The 18,120-nt window shown below is 39.3% G+C and overlaps 1 protein-coding gene across 3 annotated transcripts in view; it reads left to right on the top strand.

Annotated features, from left to right (window-relative positions):
• Positions 1-18,120, top strand: part of dixdc1b (DIX domain containing 1b) — a 37,170-nt gene that overhangs the window by 13,830 nt on the left and 5,220 nt on the right. For all 3 annotated transcript variants that reach the window (XM_026938865.3, XM_026938866.3, XM_026938864.3), the window contains 15 exons: positions 873-998; positions 1,100-1,352; positions 2,909-3,028; positions 13,669-13,766; positions 13,859-14,004; positions 14,951-15,040; positions 15,392-15,445; positions 15,722-15,772; positions 16,196-16,300; positions 16,403-16,456; positions 16,657-16,749; positions 16,855-16,926; positions 17,019-17,093; positions 17,502-17,663; positions 17,839-17,905. In XM_026938865.3, the coding sequence (XP_026794666.3) occupies positions 873-998; positions 1,100-1,352; positions 2,909-3,028; positions 13,669-13,766; positions 13,859-14,004; positions 14,951-15,040; positions 15,392-15,445; positions 15,722-15,772; positions 16,196-16,300; positions 16,403-16,456; positions 16,657-16,749; positions 16,855-16,926; positions 17,019-17,093; positions 17,502-17,663; positions 17,839-17,905 (1,566 nt within the window). The remainder of the gene's footprint in view (positions 1-872; positions 999-1,099; positions 1,353-2,908; positions 3,029-13,668; positions 13,767-13,858; positions 14,005-14,950; positions 15,041-15,391; positions 15,446-15,721; positions 15,773-16,195; positions 16,301-16,402; positions 16,457-16,656; positions 16,750-16,854; positions 16,927-17,018; positions 17,094-17,501; positions 17,664-17,838; positions 17,906-18,120) is intronic.

Raw genomic sequence — 18,120 nt, 5'->3', positions numbered from 1 at the left:
ATCGTAATTTATATGATTTAATCACAATTTGTTACAAATTATAATAATATTCATTAAAAAAATTATAAATTATTTTTTTTAAAAAAAGAAAAAGATAAATTAAAACATGATTATGTTTTATATAAATAATTTTGTTAATTTTTAAATAAATTATTAATTTATTATATTTAAGTGTTCATTCCAATATGTTATTGTTTCTATAGTAATAATGTGCACAGGGACTTGTATGGCAGATGCTCTGTGTAATAAAAACATAATAATAAATAGATTAAAACACATGTGTGGAGACATTTATTTGTGTTGGTGTCAGTATAGTGTCAGTGCTGTGTAACAGTCAGCAGTAACGTTTCTGGAAAGTCCTCAGGATGGAGGGATTTTTGGATTTTTGGTAATTTGACAGGCTGAATTTTTGTCTTGTTATCTTCGAGAGAGAAAGAAGAAAGGCTTGTATCTGACATAACATGACAATTAATATGACATAATTAATAACAGGACATTCCTTAACATTAAATGCAACTATAAATGGATAAAAAGTATGATGTTTTCTTCTTTAATAAAAAAGGATTGTAATCGTTGGCAGATTTTTGTGATGTAAGAGGAATAAAACACTTCAGGATGTGCTATTTTGGGAAAATAATCAAGTGTTTTATTCTTTACTTGATGTGTATCTGGCTTTAGAGATATCTACTTATCAGATATATGATTAAACTATTACTTGTGTTCACTATTATTATTATTTTACTGATTCTGCTGTGAAGTTTTAATGTATTGTCACAGTATCACTGTTATCACATGCTATCGAAGTATATTAGGATATTTTTATTACCTAATTAAATTATTATTTACATAGCTTTTATTTTGTCATGTGGTAGCTGGCGAGCTCCTTGAGGGTATTCACTATTCACCAAAGGACAACCAAGAGAAGAGAGAAAATGTGGAGAAGGTTTTGCAGTTTGTGTCCTCCAAGCGGATACGCATGCCCCAGACGTCTGCCAGAGGTGAGATACTGAGTTACTAGCATGTAGACTAGCTTCTGTACGTATTTAAACCCTCTACAAAATACAGCCTTCTTGTTTATCTCTGTTCTCTCTTCTCACAGACATCATGGAAGGGAACCTCAAATCTGCCATGAGGCTCATCCTGGCTCTAGCAGCACATTTTAAGCCATCTGCCTCAGCCAATCACAGAGCAGGAGCTGCTTTGGGTAGAAACTCGATCGCCTCCTCAGCCAATCACAGACCTCATTCCGCTATGGCCATGGCCCAGAATGCAGCAGCGGCTCTAGCAGCTGCCCGGAACGATGCGTCTCGCTCAGGCCGCAGCGTTCATCAGCTCAGACAGGACTGGCACAGGTCAGCCTTTAATCACTGCTCTTTTGACACAGTAGATACAGAACTATGACACTGTAAGCCATTTTGGTTCATGTAGTTCAGTTGTGTTTGTTTTTTTCTGTAAATTCTTCTATTGGCATTTAGTAAGCTGATTTATCATCATTTTTAAAAACAAATCCTGATGACTCACTGCAGCTGTATTCATAATCCCCAGTCAATACAAGTCACTAATATTGTAGATAAAAGATGTAATCACATATTATAGCCACATTTCTGTAACAGAAAGGTATTTTATTCTCAGCATATGCTTGTGTAAAGAGAGTGTTTATAAATACTGGAGCTCGGTGACTTAATGCTCAGGGTTTAACAGGATAAAGAGGATGGAGAGTGGATTCTCCCTCTCACTTTAAGAGAAGCTGTTGCTGTGTACAGTGTTGCCCTCTTCTGGTTGTCAGTGTATACTGCAGCTCTATTATTAAAGGAGCACAAATTCAGCCACGCGCGCACACACACTTAATTCCTAAGTTTAATTAGCATCTTTTTAAATTCTGTAAACAAGCTGAGACATGCTGTTGCAGACATTTCATGTTCCGGATAGGAACCAAGGGACAGAAGTGTTTAAATTCTCTAAAAGTTAACTCACAGAAAGTTACTGAATATCGGCACAGCTGTGATTCAGCCGCAAGTAATCAGAGCTGTGCCAATATTCAGTATAACCTCATGATTTTAAGTGCAATATTGGATTTATACAACAGTTCTATAAACAAGAAATGAGTAAATGACATTACTTTAATCTGGCTAGCTAGCTCACACTGATTTGTACTTTCCTGTTGAAGGTGCTTCTGGTGAACTTGGCGTCTCTTCTTCCTTTTCATTTTCAGCTGTCGAGCTTTCGCATTTGAAGTCAAAAGTTATAGTCATGAAAAGTATTGTTTGCCATGTCCGCTGATGATGTCACTAACACTACTGTAGTAGCCATTTCGAACTAGGAAGTGGAATTTTACGTGGCGAACACTTACTTGTTTTGTGGCCAAATCCACAACATTAAATGTAACCATGAACGGTTAAAACATACTGTATGATGTTTATTAATAAATAAAAAAAAATTTCTTTTTGGTAAATTGCTATGATAGAAGAAGAATAAATCACTTCAGGACATGCAAAAGTCCCCCATCTCCGCTTAACTTCAGGTTGCATCACACCTCCCTGTCGTTGATTATTTTCATGTAACACCACTGCATTGTGTTTTATTCCTCAATAAATTCACCACCATTTTAGTTTGGATAACAAACAGCCATTTTGGCATGATTCCAGGTTTCCATCACACACCATAAAATTCATCTAATTTTCTCATGATCCATTTTTCTTGACTTAATGTTTATTTTTCAACAAGATAGTTATTTTAAAATTCAGTGAAATTTCTATTAAGATTATTTAATAAAGTTTGTGTTTTTAGCCAAGGGAGATGGGCTATGGTTGAAACATGGCCTCCTAAACCCTCTGTTATGGATAATGAGCGTCAGTGATTAGAAAGTCCTCCAAGCTGACTCACTCAGCTCACTCTTTACGCCCCTCAGGCAAAGCTCCAGTGCTGATGAGGAGATTGAGAACCCATGCTGGAGTGTGCGGGCTTTGGTCCAGCAGTATGAGGGACAGGGAGGAGCCGGTGTGGACGACACAGAGACGGAAGACCCAAGGTAAGGCCATGTGCTCCAGTGGCAACTGAACATTAGCAATATAGGTGCATTGTTACTCTCACCAACACCCAATTTTCAGCAACAACAGCGATAAAAGAGTACATGTTGATATCTGTGTAGATTATCGTCCAGCTCTAGAAGACAATATTTTGACAGCACCAGGAGGCAGAGTTGTGCCAAATGCTCCATGAAGAATGTAAACATTAAGGAACTCTTCATGCAGCTTGCTTTTGTCTCATGATCTCTCATGTTGAAACCTGTTAATGTGTTGCGGAGCAGAATCTGCTGAGGTGATTCTTCGCCCAGGCACGAGATGAACAGATGCGTAGGGGTTAAAGGTTACAGCTGATGGCTTGTTGGCACGGCCAGCTCTCTGTGAGCCTCTGAGAACAATGGTGGCATTCTGCATACTCCCTTCATTTTGCTTAGTGTCAGATCAGCTCACTGTCTCTGTTGTTTGTGTTGAAGATCTGACACACACCCTGTAGCACCTGACTACAAAAGCTCTTCATTCTCCTCCTAGCTGTCAGCAGCAGCTGATAGTCAGAAGAAGTGTCAGGCTGCTTTTATATAGATGTTCTGCATGTTGGATCCATAGCTATTAAAATGAATAAATAAATACCAAGCACATTCCATGATGTAAGTTAGAATCTTTTTTTTTTTTTTTGTCTAACAGAAGAGTCAAGAATTCATCACTTATAAGCACATGCAAGTCTCAAGACCATTGTGCTGTTATAGGAAAGTAATAACTGACAGGATTCTTTTCCTGAAGTGTTTTATTACACCACAACAGTTTGCCAAGGCTAACATTTTTTTAAATTAAGATGCATTGTACTTTTTATCCATTTATTAGTTATATTTAATGTTTTGGAACATCCACAAAACAAGTTCCTGTTATCACTAACATTAGAGCAGCTATAAACAGTTGCTCTCTCCCTGGCCTCACACCATGTTACTGAGAACATTATGATCATCTTCCACTCGGAGCTTGTAATAGTCATGAGCTATGTACAAGTAGGACAACTTTTAATTTTTAAAATACTGTTTTTTAATGTTACAGCATACAAAGACATCTTAGACAGTTGTGTGCTTCCAACTTTGTGGCAACAGTTTGGGGAAGACCCACATATGGGTGTGATGGTCAGGTGTCAACAAACCTTATAGTGTATGTTCACAATTATGACCAGTTTGAGTAACATTTAAGATCAATCATTTATAATATTATTTGGATATTGCCAAGATAGTTTCATCCTAAAGTCCATGTAGTCAGTATTGTTGACTAATTGACAAGCTTTAAAAGCTGCTGCACACATGGAGAAAAAACAATTTTGAAGGCATCACTAATACAGAGATCATGCGCAGGTCTGGAAGGTCAGGAAAAGGTTTAGAATTTAGCATCAATTATTTACAGACCTGGAAAGTATAGAAATGTAAAATTTAAAATTTTAAAATTTAAAAAGATTTACAGATATTTGTTGCCTATAGGCATTGCCTTTAGGTTTCTGATGGATATCATGTTTCCTGCTTTTGTGTTTCACTAAGGCATTAATGACCTTTAAAATGACCAAGCATTAAAAAAAAAGTTTGTTTGTTTTTTTGTGGCAAGAGTAAGAACCCTGTAACACCCTGAGATTTTGTGTGCACACTTCTGAGAAGATACAAAAGTATGTTGGGGCCTCCAGTAAGCTGCACAGAGTCGGGGCCTCTTGGAGCTGACCCTGTGCCGATTCCAATTACTGCAGTTCCCCCTGGCCTTGACCCCACCTCACCCATGCACTGATCCTGAATGGGAGGGAGAGAGGGAAGAGTTTGAGGGAGGGACTGAGGAGGATAGGAGGAGCAGACCTAGAGGAGGGCTGAGCTATGTCTGACATCTCAGCAAAGGAAAGCAGAGCGAGAAAGATAAACAAGAGGAACCCGGCTTTGTTCTGTGGCTCTAAGCAATCTCTCTGGCTGTGGATAGTATGTCATAAAAATGTGGAGTAGTTCAACAGAGGAGAGATTTCACAGAAAAATGGCCACACAGAAAGAGAGAACAGGGCAGGATGCAGCTGCCTTGGTGACAGAGTAGAGCTTCGCTCCTCTGTTACTGAAGCAAAACAGGATTTCCATATGTGCCACGTCGGGAGCACCAGAACACTGGATTACACACTCAAAAGCTTTTAACTTCTACACAGTATTAGCATGGACTCTGGAGGTTTCCTCTTTGTGATGATAATTTGTCCTTTAATGATTTGTCACTGGACAGCTTGGTGAGTCTTTGCTCTCATCTGCCTCTGTTTACTGTAAGTCGTTGAATGGGTCTCAGACTGGACCCTAAAGAAGAGCGTGTGAGTGAGAAAGATGTTAGTGAGCAGTTTTCTAGCAGTTCCTACATGGATGAGCAGGAGCAGCGCAATGGGATAGCGACTTAGACCAGCATGGGAGCTAAACAGATTAAATGGTAAGACCTTTCCTTACTCCTTACTTTTTGGCAACATGAAGCTCATAACAACAGTGCAAAGCAAACTTCAGACACCAAACACATCTTAGCTGATCGATTACATTTGGGTGGGAGAGATTACATTTAAGAAAAGATTTTTGTTTGAAAATTGAAGCCTTTAAGAGGCTTTTCTAGATACAAAAGATTTTTAGGGGCTTCAATCGACATAGTTCAGCGAATGATATGTAATTTTTTTCCCTTAACGTAATTGCAATATTCTCATTTGTTAATATTTTTACGGTAGCCATGCTACACCAGCATTCACAGTAAGGTTATGGGAATGTGGTGCTACCAACATTGAAAGCAATAAATAGCAGTATTATAGTGCAGAGACTGGATAAACAACAGCTGTGTGTAAAGTGAATTACACTGTTTCAGTATTAAGCACTCATCCTCTTTGGAAGAATGTAACAGAGGAATTAAGAAGTGCTACTGTGACTATGGCTGATGCTTTGAGCAGCCATGTTGTGTTGACGTCACTTGCTGAACTCAGAATTGAGGAGACCATGCCTAGTTCCTGGGTAGGAATTCCGAGTTTCCGACCTAGTTGGGGGTCGGAAATTATGAGTTACGACCTTTCAGCAAAAGACTAAACTATGGCAACACTAATGGGACAAATAATAACAGTAGAGATCTTTAGAGTGCAAAGTACAAACATACTTTAAAGGGAAAATGCCTGATATATTAAAGCAACTCATACAACAACTTAATATACATCGAATTTGCAGTATAAACTGATGACAGAATTTAGGGTTGAGGGTTCATCTGGTACTCCAGAAAAGTTTTTGTATGGAAAAGTGATCCTGTTTTTATAGTCTTTCCCAGTCTAAACCTTTCCCAGTCTCACAGTCTCCTACTGATTGTCTGTGTGATTAGTGTGAGAGATGGGCATTCGTTGCATGCCGACTGACTCATGACTTGACCCAGACCCTAGACTCGGGTTTCCAGGTCCTGGAAAAATGTCCAGTCCAACCACACAAAAAGTACCTGAAACTGTCCCAGTATTTGAGAATTGGAAAAGGGACACATATATTTCTTATTTTCTCAGTGTGGGAAACAAGGTCACTGTGGTGCGCATGCATTTCTAATTTGCAGTATCTGCAATCTGCCTTATACATTGTAGATGCACTGTCATTGCTTACACTTTTCTTTTGTGGAAGTTGATTATATTTAACTCTAATTTGCTTTAAAAAAAAATGTCTTGTAGACCGCAGACTATTTTGAAACTAACCGAAAAGAAACGCCATCTGCTGACTTGCTTTTTCCACCTAAAACATTGTTCCAAAACTAGCCCAACTTGGCATAAAACTGCAGACCTGGCAACCCTAAAGTTTCTCCCCAGATAAAGCATGAACAAATCTAATAAATGATTAACTTCATCCCTGACTCATTCAGCTAAATAACATGTGATAGTTTATAGAAGTGATATTCATGTGCAGGTTGCAGAGGTGTTAGGTTTGGTGTTGCTCCAGATCAGTGGCATTGAGCATAAATGGTTTGTGTTTAGCCTCAACGTTTTATGCCCAGCACCCATGAATAAAATGAAACCTGCCGTTATTTAGAGCTTAGTTTAGAGTAAGTGGAACATAAGTGGCCAATTAGATTATTAATAGTGGCAATTAAGTACGACGCCGGTTTTTAAAAAGCACTGTGGGTCTGGATTTGTCTCTAGAATATGTTCTTTGATCAAAATATTTTTATTTTTGTGATACATTTTGTTTCATTGTAGGGAATATGTAGATGGAATACTTTTTTAAAAACATTTATAGAGTATATAGTTTTGGACATTAAATATGAGCAGTGCTATACCCTATAGCATTAGAAATAAAATAGAAATAAAATAGTTCCCTAGAAATAAAATAGCAGTTTTAATATCTAATAAAATGCTTGCAGTTGACAAGGACTTGCATAAAGTGGCTCATGAACATCTCTGATTACTTTGGAAGAGCTGTGTGGATGTCTCAGATCAGACGTGCCGTGCTATATTTGACTTGGCGCTGCTTATCACTTTGGCTGAAACCCTTAAAAAATAAGTCGGCATTCTTTGGCAGTAGGAAGGCACTGATTAATGCACTCTGGTTGAAGTGCTGTGCTTGGCTGTTCTGTATATTCTCTTTGTCATTATGAACTGTTGTGGACACACAGCACAATGTTAAGGTGTGAATGGTGTCAGCTGCATGTGGAGTCTGTACTTTAGCACAGTGTATGGGTTTGACATCATCCTGGAGCTCATTTTTGGTTCTCTTTCCATGTCTGCTGTCTTTAAAACAATTATAGAAACACTTTGTTTCTGTTGGACTAACATGCTTATTAATCAAATTAAATGCTTAGAATAGCAATGGTCAGGCTTCCTTTCCTTTTCTTATTTTAGACCCAAGCAGATTTTTTTTGTTGTGTCGACACCTTTCATCAGACTCACTGTTTTGCTTTAGAGAAGAATGAATTTCTGGGACTCATGCCAAATTCCAAATGCTGAAGTGTAAACACACTGGTTTAATGGGCGTCCCGTGATTACATCTTATCATTAGTGTTTAATGTAGGGTGTCTGATTAGCCCCCATCAGTGCAGTCATATCAGATGCAGATTGCAGCAAGCACAAATATAGAGTTTATGGTTTTCCTAATGGGAACCTCTAAACTTCCCAGAGCTGCTTCCTGCTGTGTGGACAGTTACATAATAGGAAATGCTTCATGCTTATGTTAGCCATTTATCACATACACTATCTACCAAATGATTGGGATACGCATTCACCAGGGGCTGTATTCAGGTTTTTTGTCAATTGATATGTGGAGTATGTCATTCATATTCAAACTTATGATGTGTGGATGCTCACTTTACATTTTCTAGGTGGCCCATTCAGATTTTTTTTAAAATGATAAAATAAGTACTTGCCTTTAAGCCTGCATAAAGATGTTATAGAAAATACAGACTGACAATGTTTTATGGGTGAAATAAAGAAGACACTGATACTAATATAACATGTAATGTTATCCCAATATACTGCATATATATATATATATATATATATATATATATAGAGAGAGAGAGAGAGAGAGAGAGAGAGAGTAAATCCCATCAATAGTCCTAGCCGTGATGATTATATTTATTTGCTGTCTATGCAAAATTTCTCTCGATTTACTAATTGGGGTTCCTCTCACATTAGCTGGACTTATTTGACCTTTGTTTTGGGCAAACACTGCCTCACACATTCAACCGTTTAAGCAGCACTTAAGTCTATATATATAATTCTGTGACTGGAAAGGTTGAATACCAGTGTGCAATACCAGCTTTGGGATTACGTCATCACTAGACCTTAGCTTAGATCTCAGTACAGATTTAAATATGACATGTACTGTATTTTCCAACCTATAAAACACTTTTTTCGTTACAGACATTTTCATGACTTAAACAGCAAAGTGATCTATATGGCATAATGTTTATAATAGCCCATTCATAATATGCCTATTCATTACTATTTTTATGGTTGTCCAGCAGTTATAGGAAGATTATGGAAAAGTACACTACTTTAAGCTTAACATAATATTGAAAAGCTGTGAAAACGAGACATGAATCTCAGAAAACAACACTAAAGGGATAAAATCTAAACTAGACTTAACCAATAGGAGTCTCTAAAATGCTCTATAGTTGATATTTATCATGTAAATTATAAAGTGCCTGGTACATTCATGTATTTTTTTTTTTTTTTTTTTTTTTTTTTTTTTTTTTTTTTTTTTTTTAAAGTATGACATGTTGATGTGTTTTTCTCACCAAGCAGTATAAGGTTTGTGGAATTTAAAGTTGCACCTTACATTCTGGATAGACATCTAGTCTTGAAAACATGGTACAGAAACCAGGCCCTGCTTGATCACAGTGCAAATGACAAATGTGATCTGATGTCTTATGACAAGTGTAGCATGTTTAAATTTCATTTTGTAAGAAAGGCTTGTTTTGAGGACACTCTGAATCATGCTAAGAGCAAAGATGAAGCTTATTTTAAGCACTGGACTAGGATACACTTTCACGTGGTGTGGGTTTGCTAGCCACAGGCAACATTTATTCATTTTCCAAGGAGTTATTCATGTGTTTTGGTTTTCCAAAAAAAAGAGTATGTTTCGCAGCAGCATGCACTATACCCTGGTGTTCTGACATCCAAGCCTTTTGAAATGATTATCTGTACTCCAGGCCTTTTGAAATGCCATGGTTGTACAGTGTCCTGTCATGCTGAATATATCAGTGTTTAAACCTTCAGAAAAATTCAGCGTTTTTACAGAATTCAGGACTTTCAGTCTAATAACATGAGATGTTCTGATGTTCTGATGAATGAGAGAGCTGTGGTGGTTGTGGTTAGTTCTATAGAAAGTAATGACTAATATAGTAAAAGCAAGTATGGATGTAGTGCAGTGTGTCTAAACGTGGGGATGAACAACGATGGCTAAAATGATGATCATGCTTATTTCATGTAGGAACAAATGTAGACAGTTTAATTCACTGAAGAAGAATTTTGTGAAGAAATATTACATACACTCATAAATATTACATACAGCCACTTTAATAAGGAACACTTATACACCTGCTCATTCATGTGGTTATCCAATCAGCCAATCATGGGGCAGCATCACAATGTGTAGAAATCATACATATTCAGGTCAAGCGCTTCAGTTAATGTTCACATCAAATGTCAGAATGGGGAAAAGTGTGATCACTCATTGACATTGACTGTGGCATGGTTGTTGTTGCCAAACAGGCTGGGTTGAGTAAAACTGTTGATCTTCTGGGATTTTCACAAACAGCAGTCTCTAGAGTTCACACAGAACGGTGTGAATGCAAAAAAGCGGAATGAACCCAGAACCCGGGGAACGCCTTGTTGACAAAAGAAGTCAGAGGAGAACGGCCAGACACGTTTGAGGTGACGGGAAGGCTACGATAATTCAAATAACCAAAGCTGCCAACCATTGTGAGCAGAAAAGCATCTCAGAATACACAACACATCGAACCTTGAGGCAGACGGGTTACAACAGCAGAAGACCACATTGGGTTCCCCTCCCATCAGCCAAGAACAGGAACAAGAACAGTGGGCACAGGATCACCAAACTGGTCAGATGAAGGTTGGAAAAGGGTCACTGGAATATTTTAAAATATTCAAGGAATTTGCCATTTTCCAGGAAACATGACAAGATGGTTTTTTTTTTTATCTTATTAACTTCAAGAGAAGTAAAAAAAGATCCATCCATCCATCTGTCCATCCATCCATCCATTTTCCATACCATGATCCTACACAGAGTTGCGAGGGAGCCTGGAGCCTACCCCAGGGAACTCAGGGCACAAGGCGGGGGACACCTTGGATGGGGTGCCAACCCATTGCAGGGCACAAACACACACACACATTCACACACAAATTCACACACTACGGACAATTTGGAAATGCCAATCAGCCTACAACATGTCTTTGGACTTGGGGAGGAAACCCCTAAAGCACAGGGAGAACACGTGAACTCCACACACACAGGGCAGAGGCGAAAAAGAGAGTCTGGTGAGGGAATGTTTATGTTTAAAAAAGTACATCTTGTCATAAAAAATGTTACTTTTGGCAAATTGCTGTGGTACAAGAGGAATAAAACAATTCTAGATGTGCTGTTATTTGAGTTGGGGCTAGCAAAAGTAAACCTGTTTCTCGTCAGGCTACATTACGTTGATTATTTTCCTATATCAGCATGCCCCACCTTATTCCTTTCATAGTGTGAATAAACTAAAGATGAAGTTTGTAAGTAAAATAAGAAAATGAGAGTGACAATAAAATTCTTGTAACACTGGTATCAGAGGGAGGCTGATGTTTATCTAGGGATAATGAGTTCCAGATTTTAGGAGCATGAAAACAAACAAGTCACTTTTCTTCTCATCTGGTCTTATCCTTGAGATTTACAGTGAGGCAGCACTTGACAATCTTAACACTTTATTTAGAACTGTCAGACTGCTTTCTAAATAGAGAAGCAATTAAGAAAATGTCATCAAGATTATTTCCTGTGTCTTTTTTCGTACCGCACAATAAGTAGCATCATGATGTTGTGCCCTATTCCCAAATGTGGCATGTGTAAGGAGCAGTGTGGGAATTTTAATGTTGACTGGGGTCAAACCCCAAAAGAGGCCAGTCCTCCTCTTCTCTCTACAGTGTCCTGTACCTCAGTCCTGTGCTCACACACACACACACACACAGAAATCAGCAACAATAGAAAACAATAGTTTCTTTTTTAGAACTGTTATTGTTGTAGTGAAAAAAGAAAAATTAACTCGTGTATTTTCATGTGTCCCTGCATCAGACACACTCACAGTGTTGGGCAGTAGCATAGCTAAAAGTACAGAAGATATCATTTTAATGACATTTTCCTGGTTTTATGCAGAAGATGTAACGTCAACCATGGATGTAGTTTCAGAGTGTATAATGTTCTTTTGCCATGGTATTTATAGCTTCATTATTATTACAGTAGCCCGCCAGACACCACACATCTACAGACCCCTAATTGAAGCAGAAGCAGTGGTTAACCCACAAAATAGCCAAGAGAATTGCAGCTTTTAATGGAAGCTCACTTTTCAGCAAGATCTGACACTCTCCAGAGGTTATTTAGTTCACTTGCTCTCTGAAAGGCTCTTGGCGGATGTGTCCGTTTGGCTATGAGATGTAGTTAATCCCTGTACAGGGAATTAAGAGACGAGGACAGTATTGATCAAGGGAGCTCTTTTGTACTGACTTTTTGGGGATGTGAGCATGATGAATAAGGATCAGAGAGACTCTGAGAGAGATTTTCTGCTGCTTTGATGTGGGCTGAGAGGCAGCTGGTCCATGGAGAACTGAGCAGAGATTAGAGTGTAGTACTGCTGGGTATGGAGGGACTGCCAGAGCCACTAATTCATGGTCCAGTTAGACATGGGACTCCTCCCTACTGCACAACAGCCAGCTGAGAGACGACCTATGAAACACTAGATTACTTGTTCAAATGTTGGTCAGCTTCTCCTTTCTTCACTTAAACAGATGGATAGAAGATTATCCAATTCAGTCAATTAAACATCCACATTTCCTAATTCTTCTGCAGTTGTAACTCACCACAGTCTAACCAAGCACTCAGTGGCCACTTTTATCAAGTACACCTAAATATAGGTCACTCTGTAGGTTTAAATTTACTGGTAGTAGCTCATCTTTGCTGTACCCCACTCTACCCCATCCATCATGGAAAGAGAACACCACTGGACCGCAAATTGGTGGACCATTCTCAGAACAGGAGTGATATGGTGTACCGTGTTACTGGATGTTGTGGTGGTACAAGTGTGTCAGACGCTACAGGTTTACTGACACACTCTGTACTGATTGTTTCTTTTTGCTGGGTAGGAAACAGCCCACCAACCAAAAATATCCAGCCAACAGCAGGCCTGTGGTCAGAAACAGACACTGATGAAGGGCTGGAGGACAGAATATCTACTTTGCTCACTCCCCATTTTCCAGTGACACTCCGTGTCATATTAATGAGAAATCCAATGTGAGGTAGTGGCGAATGCAAAGCAGCTACATGACAGAGCTGTGCTGAGTCACAGCAGGAGACTCAGCTTGGCTAGTTTGTGAGCTACAAGATGACAAACACAGTAGTATTGATGGTGGTATTTGCATGAAGCTTTGGAAGCTGATCTGTTTGAGCCGAGTGCACAAAGGAGGCGGTGAGAGAGATGGACGGACTAAAGGGTTTAAGCACTGCTGCATGTAACTCTTTAGGTAGAGAGGAAACAAAGGCTAAATCTCACTTGCACCAGTAATAGCGGGAAGTTGATTGGCATTGTGGGAAGGAAACTATTAATCAAAGTGAAAATAGACCAGCATGTAGATGAAAGACGTTTAAACGAATAAAATCAGCTCAGAAGTAATTACAAAATACATCTTGGATGCCACTGAAGATCGCATATTAATTATAAGATTAATATTCACTTGACTCAGGGTGGATTTTTCCTGTCATGGATGGAGTAGATGGTTGAAATCATGCATAGCCACAGATGGACTACAGTCAGTAATAGGTGCAGAAAATGACTGTGTGGTTGTAGTGAAGTTATGTTGCTGCTGAGTAGTCTAACTTAATTTAGACATTTCGGATGGTAAGCTTGGATTCTTCTCTCTTCTCAGCTTGAGCACCTCCAGCCCCAACCACACACCCAAAGACCCCACAAGCCTCTCAGAGGACAAGGGACAGCTTTTGAGTATCCAATTAGGACACACCAAAGGTAAAGCAGGTTCTTGTGCTTGAACTTGTCTTCTCGGTAATGCTTACTGGTGTTTCAAAGGTACTAATGGACCAGGTTATCTTGCTTCTCAGACAATATGACAAGTGGCCCAGGAGCAGCCCAGGAGTATGATGGGAGGTGTGTGAGTAACTTTGCCTGGGAGGAGCAACTGTGGGAGCAGCAGGAGCAGTTAGAGATAGAGATGGTGGAGGCCAGGAAAATGGTGTCCAGCTTACAGGTGACCTGTTTTCTTCACATTTTGTAATGTGTTTAGACCTGACTAAACATGTGCATCTAGAAAGACCAAAATAAGGAATCAGTTGTAGGAAAAAGACACTATATTTTGGGGGGCACATCTCTGAATTATATCTGTGTAAAAGCAAATCTAAATACACAGTATGAAAGTATACTTCAGAGCTCCCTAATGGTAGTGTTTAGTTCAGTTTTTGTCTCTGGCTCATCATTTAGCAGCAAAATTCAACTCTCGTGCTGTTCATAACCTTTACTTTAGCCGAGGAGAGAAGGAAAGACCAGTGTTTGTCACAGCTTTTAATAGCCAAGTGGGTGGATTTGTTTAATTCCTGCAAAAAAAAATGTATGATGAATCTCCAATTAACTTGGAATTTTAAAGCATATGAAGCCTGTTGAAAATCTCGTAGTGTGTAGGTTACTTCCTAACATTACATAGTTTGCTAATGGGATTGAGCCACTTAGCTGTTAGCTGGCCAATGTGCGTGGCTGATTAACATTATGACTCTTACGTCAGTACTTGCTTTGTTATAACATTAATAAAGTCCGAATAGTAAACAAGCATTTCAAAGACATGTTCGATATGGTTCAATATTAACTTAACACACATAACATCAGCCATGACCAAATCCATAGAGGCAGCATAGAAGTGGTACGGTGACATAACTTGGAAGTTGATGCTACTTTTGCTAGTTTTTAATCTTGATCTCTCTGTTAGGCCTAAAATATATCTGCCTACAAGTGTATCCTTTTGAAGAAGTCATTATACAGCAATGTTTAATGCTGAAATCTTGTCATTCACTTTATAAGTGTCTGATAACTGCTGCTACGGCAATGGTGTGGGTGATGGATTTTAAGTGTAAAATGTGTGGTGGTAGAAACTGTCAGATGCCACTGTGTCTGACGTATGTGTGTGTGGTGGGGGGTGTTTACAGGCTTTGCTTCTCCATGGCTCGTTGCCTGACGATGAGCAGGAGGTTTCACTGAGCTTGGGCGAGGGAGTGGAAAATGCAGAGCAACAACTGGTATGACTTTTTTTACACACAGCGTTTTCTTCTCATCTTGAAATCGTGGCATTTCTGTTTTGAGTTGCCTTTTCATAGGAAACTCCTTTACATCCCATCTCTTCTTCCTCTTCTTTTTCTCACACTTGATAATTAGCTCTCTGCCTCGCTCAGTTCTAGCAGTTAGATCAGGTTACTGTGTGGTGAGTTCTGCTTTGTCTGAGTGTGAGGAGCAAGTATCCATTTCCCTTCCTCTCTGTTCACCTGCTTCTCTCTCCAGCTCAGTTTCTGCCTCATTCAGCTACTGTTCAGTTGTCTTTTTTAGCACAGTGTTCAGTCTGCAAGCGAATTAATGTTCTGTGGTTGTTAAAGGTAATAATCCGCAGTCGTCTTGACCAGAGCATGGAGGAGAGTCTGGAGCTGAAGGTAGACTCTTATTGTACTTTTGTTGTAGTAGTATTGTAATATGATGCTTGCTTTTACAGCCATTTTCTTTTCAGGAATTCTGTCCTGTTCTATGAAGATTATTAAGATTATTAATTATTGAGATTTAAAACTGCATCTAAAGAGCACACACATTAATTGTGTGAAAGTAGTATAAATCAGCAGATAGTTATTGTAGGTCTTTTATGCATCTGTGCACATGATCATTGGTTTCCTTGTCTGTGATTCTTGTTCTTATGATATCTGGTTGTCCTGTAGAGGGAGCTGTTGAAGTACAAGCAGGAGGCACGCAACCTACAAGGAGTCAAAGTGAGTCAGTTAGATTCAGCACTTTCAATAGTCCTTTGTAGCTGCATAACCCTGCGGCCATTAGAGCTGTGAGTGTATCCCTGTTTTCATACTAACAAGTGACAAAACAACATCTACTCAGTTCTGATGTAATGCACCTGAGCTGTGATTCCGGCAAACTATTGTTGACATGGTAAAGCAACTGATTCAGATGATTGGCTTCAGGAAATTCCTCTGACCAAAGGTGCAGGGGGAACTCTTGTCTTGGGTCTTTTCTTTTTATTAGAGTATTAAAAAATAAAAAAAAGTAAAAGTCATATGGTGATATGTGAGGCTGGGACCACTTTAATTTATCAATAACTATCTTTAATAGCTGTTTTATATACACACACACACACACACACACACAGAACAGTATGTGCTAATGGTGCGCTGTGTGTGCAGGATGCTCTCCAGCAGCGCATGACCGCGCAGGAGTCGTCTGTGTTACAGCTCAAACAGGAGCTCCTGCGCACCAGCATGAACCGTGATGAACTGGCAGCACAAAACGTGAGTGTGTTAGCGAGTGTCTGGGTGTGTAGAATGTACTTAAGACATTGCACTGTATGTGGGGGTGTGTGTGATAATCAGTATGTGTTTACGGATCCTTAGGCAGAGCTTCATAAGAAGCTAGAAGAGAGGAACAGGCTTCTCAGTGAATATAAGGTACACTAAGTGCAATTCACACGAATACACAACACCCATATGCTTCTCACAGATAACAACAACACATATATATGATATAGAGTGAAAAGGGCATGTATTTATAGGAAGTCCAGAAAACAATTGTTGTATTTTAGCCGCACCAGTTAATTCTGGACCGGCTTAATTCAGTAATTCTTGTCATTCTTGCTCTTGCTATGCAGAAAGATTTAGGGCAGAAGGATCGCCAGCTTCAGCAACAGCAGTTCAAACTGGATGAAGCGCTACGCAAGCTGACAGACAGCAACAACCAGCAGGTATGTCCTTCAGCAAAATACAAATACAATGCAGACACTTTGTGAGACCACAGGCAAATCTCCCCAAGCTTCAGCTGTTGTTATTTATCCTTGTGTAACCCTCAGGCTGACCTGCAGAGGGAGCTGGAGCACAAGCAGAGGATTCTTCAGGACCTGACTGATCGTGACGAGGATGAGGTGAGACCAAAGCAACTAACAGACACTTTCTACTGCTGTTATAAGCAGTTAGGAGCTTTAAATTTCTTTTTTTGTTGTTGTTGTTGTTTCAGCTGCCTGGATCTCCGAGCAACGGCTACACACATCCAGCAGCACCAGAGCTCAGCACAGCACGATCACACAAAGGAGTGAGTGCCAATCTGAATCGCGCATCAATAAATACAGCCATCAAATTCAGAGAAACACTTCATCAAATCCATCAGCCGTCAAATCATTTATTAGAGTTGTATTTCATTTTATAATCCTCGAACAAGTCGAACAAGTCTTCAAGCCTTAATTCAACATAATGATTGTATTTATATTCAAAGATTCTCATCCTATATGTAGCTTGAAACTGTCAAACCTCATTCAATCTGAAGCAAATCTATGCGAATTATGAAGTGTGAATATTAGCAAAATAAAAAAAATAAAACTGTCCTTATTAAACAGAAGGTATAATTTTTTTAAAATCTAACATGCCATAAATTTTAGAGCTGGATTTAAAAGTTCACATGGAGCTTATGATGTCCTTTAATGGATTGTCGTGTTCCTGGCAGATGGAGGAGCTACAGTTGGTGCGGGATGCTCTGCGCAGTCTGAGGAACAGCTTCGGAGGCCATGACCCTCAGCACCACACACTGGACACACTGGAGCAGGGAATGGCCAGCCTTATGGACCGCCTCTACACACTGGAGTCACGGAGCAGACAGGAGAGGAAGGTAGGGAAAGCGTTTTCTAAAACTCTGCCCTCTCAGACATTTAGCCTTCTGCTCTGCAGCCCACGTACCTTCCTACACAGTGTGCAGTAGCATGATGTGATTTTAAATCAGTTTCCAAGTCTTAAATAAATAATGTTACTGCTGGACTGAGGCGAGAATTTTCATCTCTTTCCAGACAAGGGCAAGGTCTCCAGGACACAAGGCCACTCACACAGACAGGGACTCCTGGCCATCCAGCACCAGTAAGTGTCCCTTTCAAATAAGAAAAGAAGAAAGCACATCACTAATTAAGAAATAAAACACCACAAGGTGTGCTGTTATAGGAAATTAATCAATGACAAAGTTTATTATTTTGCAGTAACAGCACACCTCGAAGTGCTTTATTCCTCTTATACAACAGCAATTTATCACAGATAAAAAAATTTATTATAATAATAACACATCATACTTCTTTATA

This window comes from Pangasianodon hypophthalmus, chromosome 15 (genome assembly GCF_027358585.1).
Source record: "Pangasianodon hypophthalmus isolate fPanHyp1 chromosome 15, fPanHyp1.pri, whole genome shotgun sequence".
Classification (NCBI taxonomy): Eukaryota; Metazoa; Chordata; class Actinopteri; order Siluriformes; family Pangasiidae; genus Pangasianodon; species Pangasianodon hypophthalmus.
The sequence above is the reverse complement of the archived record's forward strand: the minus strand, read 5'-3'. Positions and strand labels throughout refer to the sequence as shown.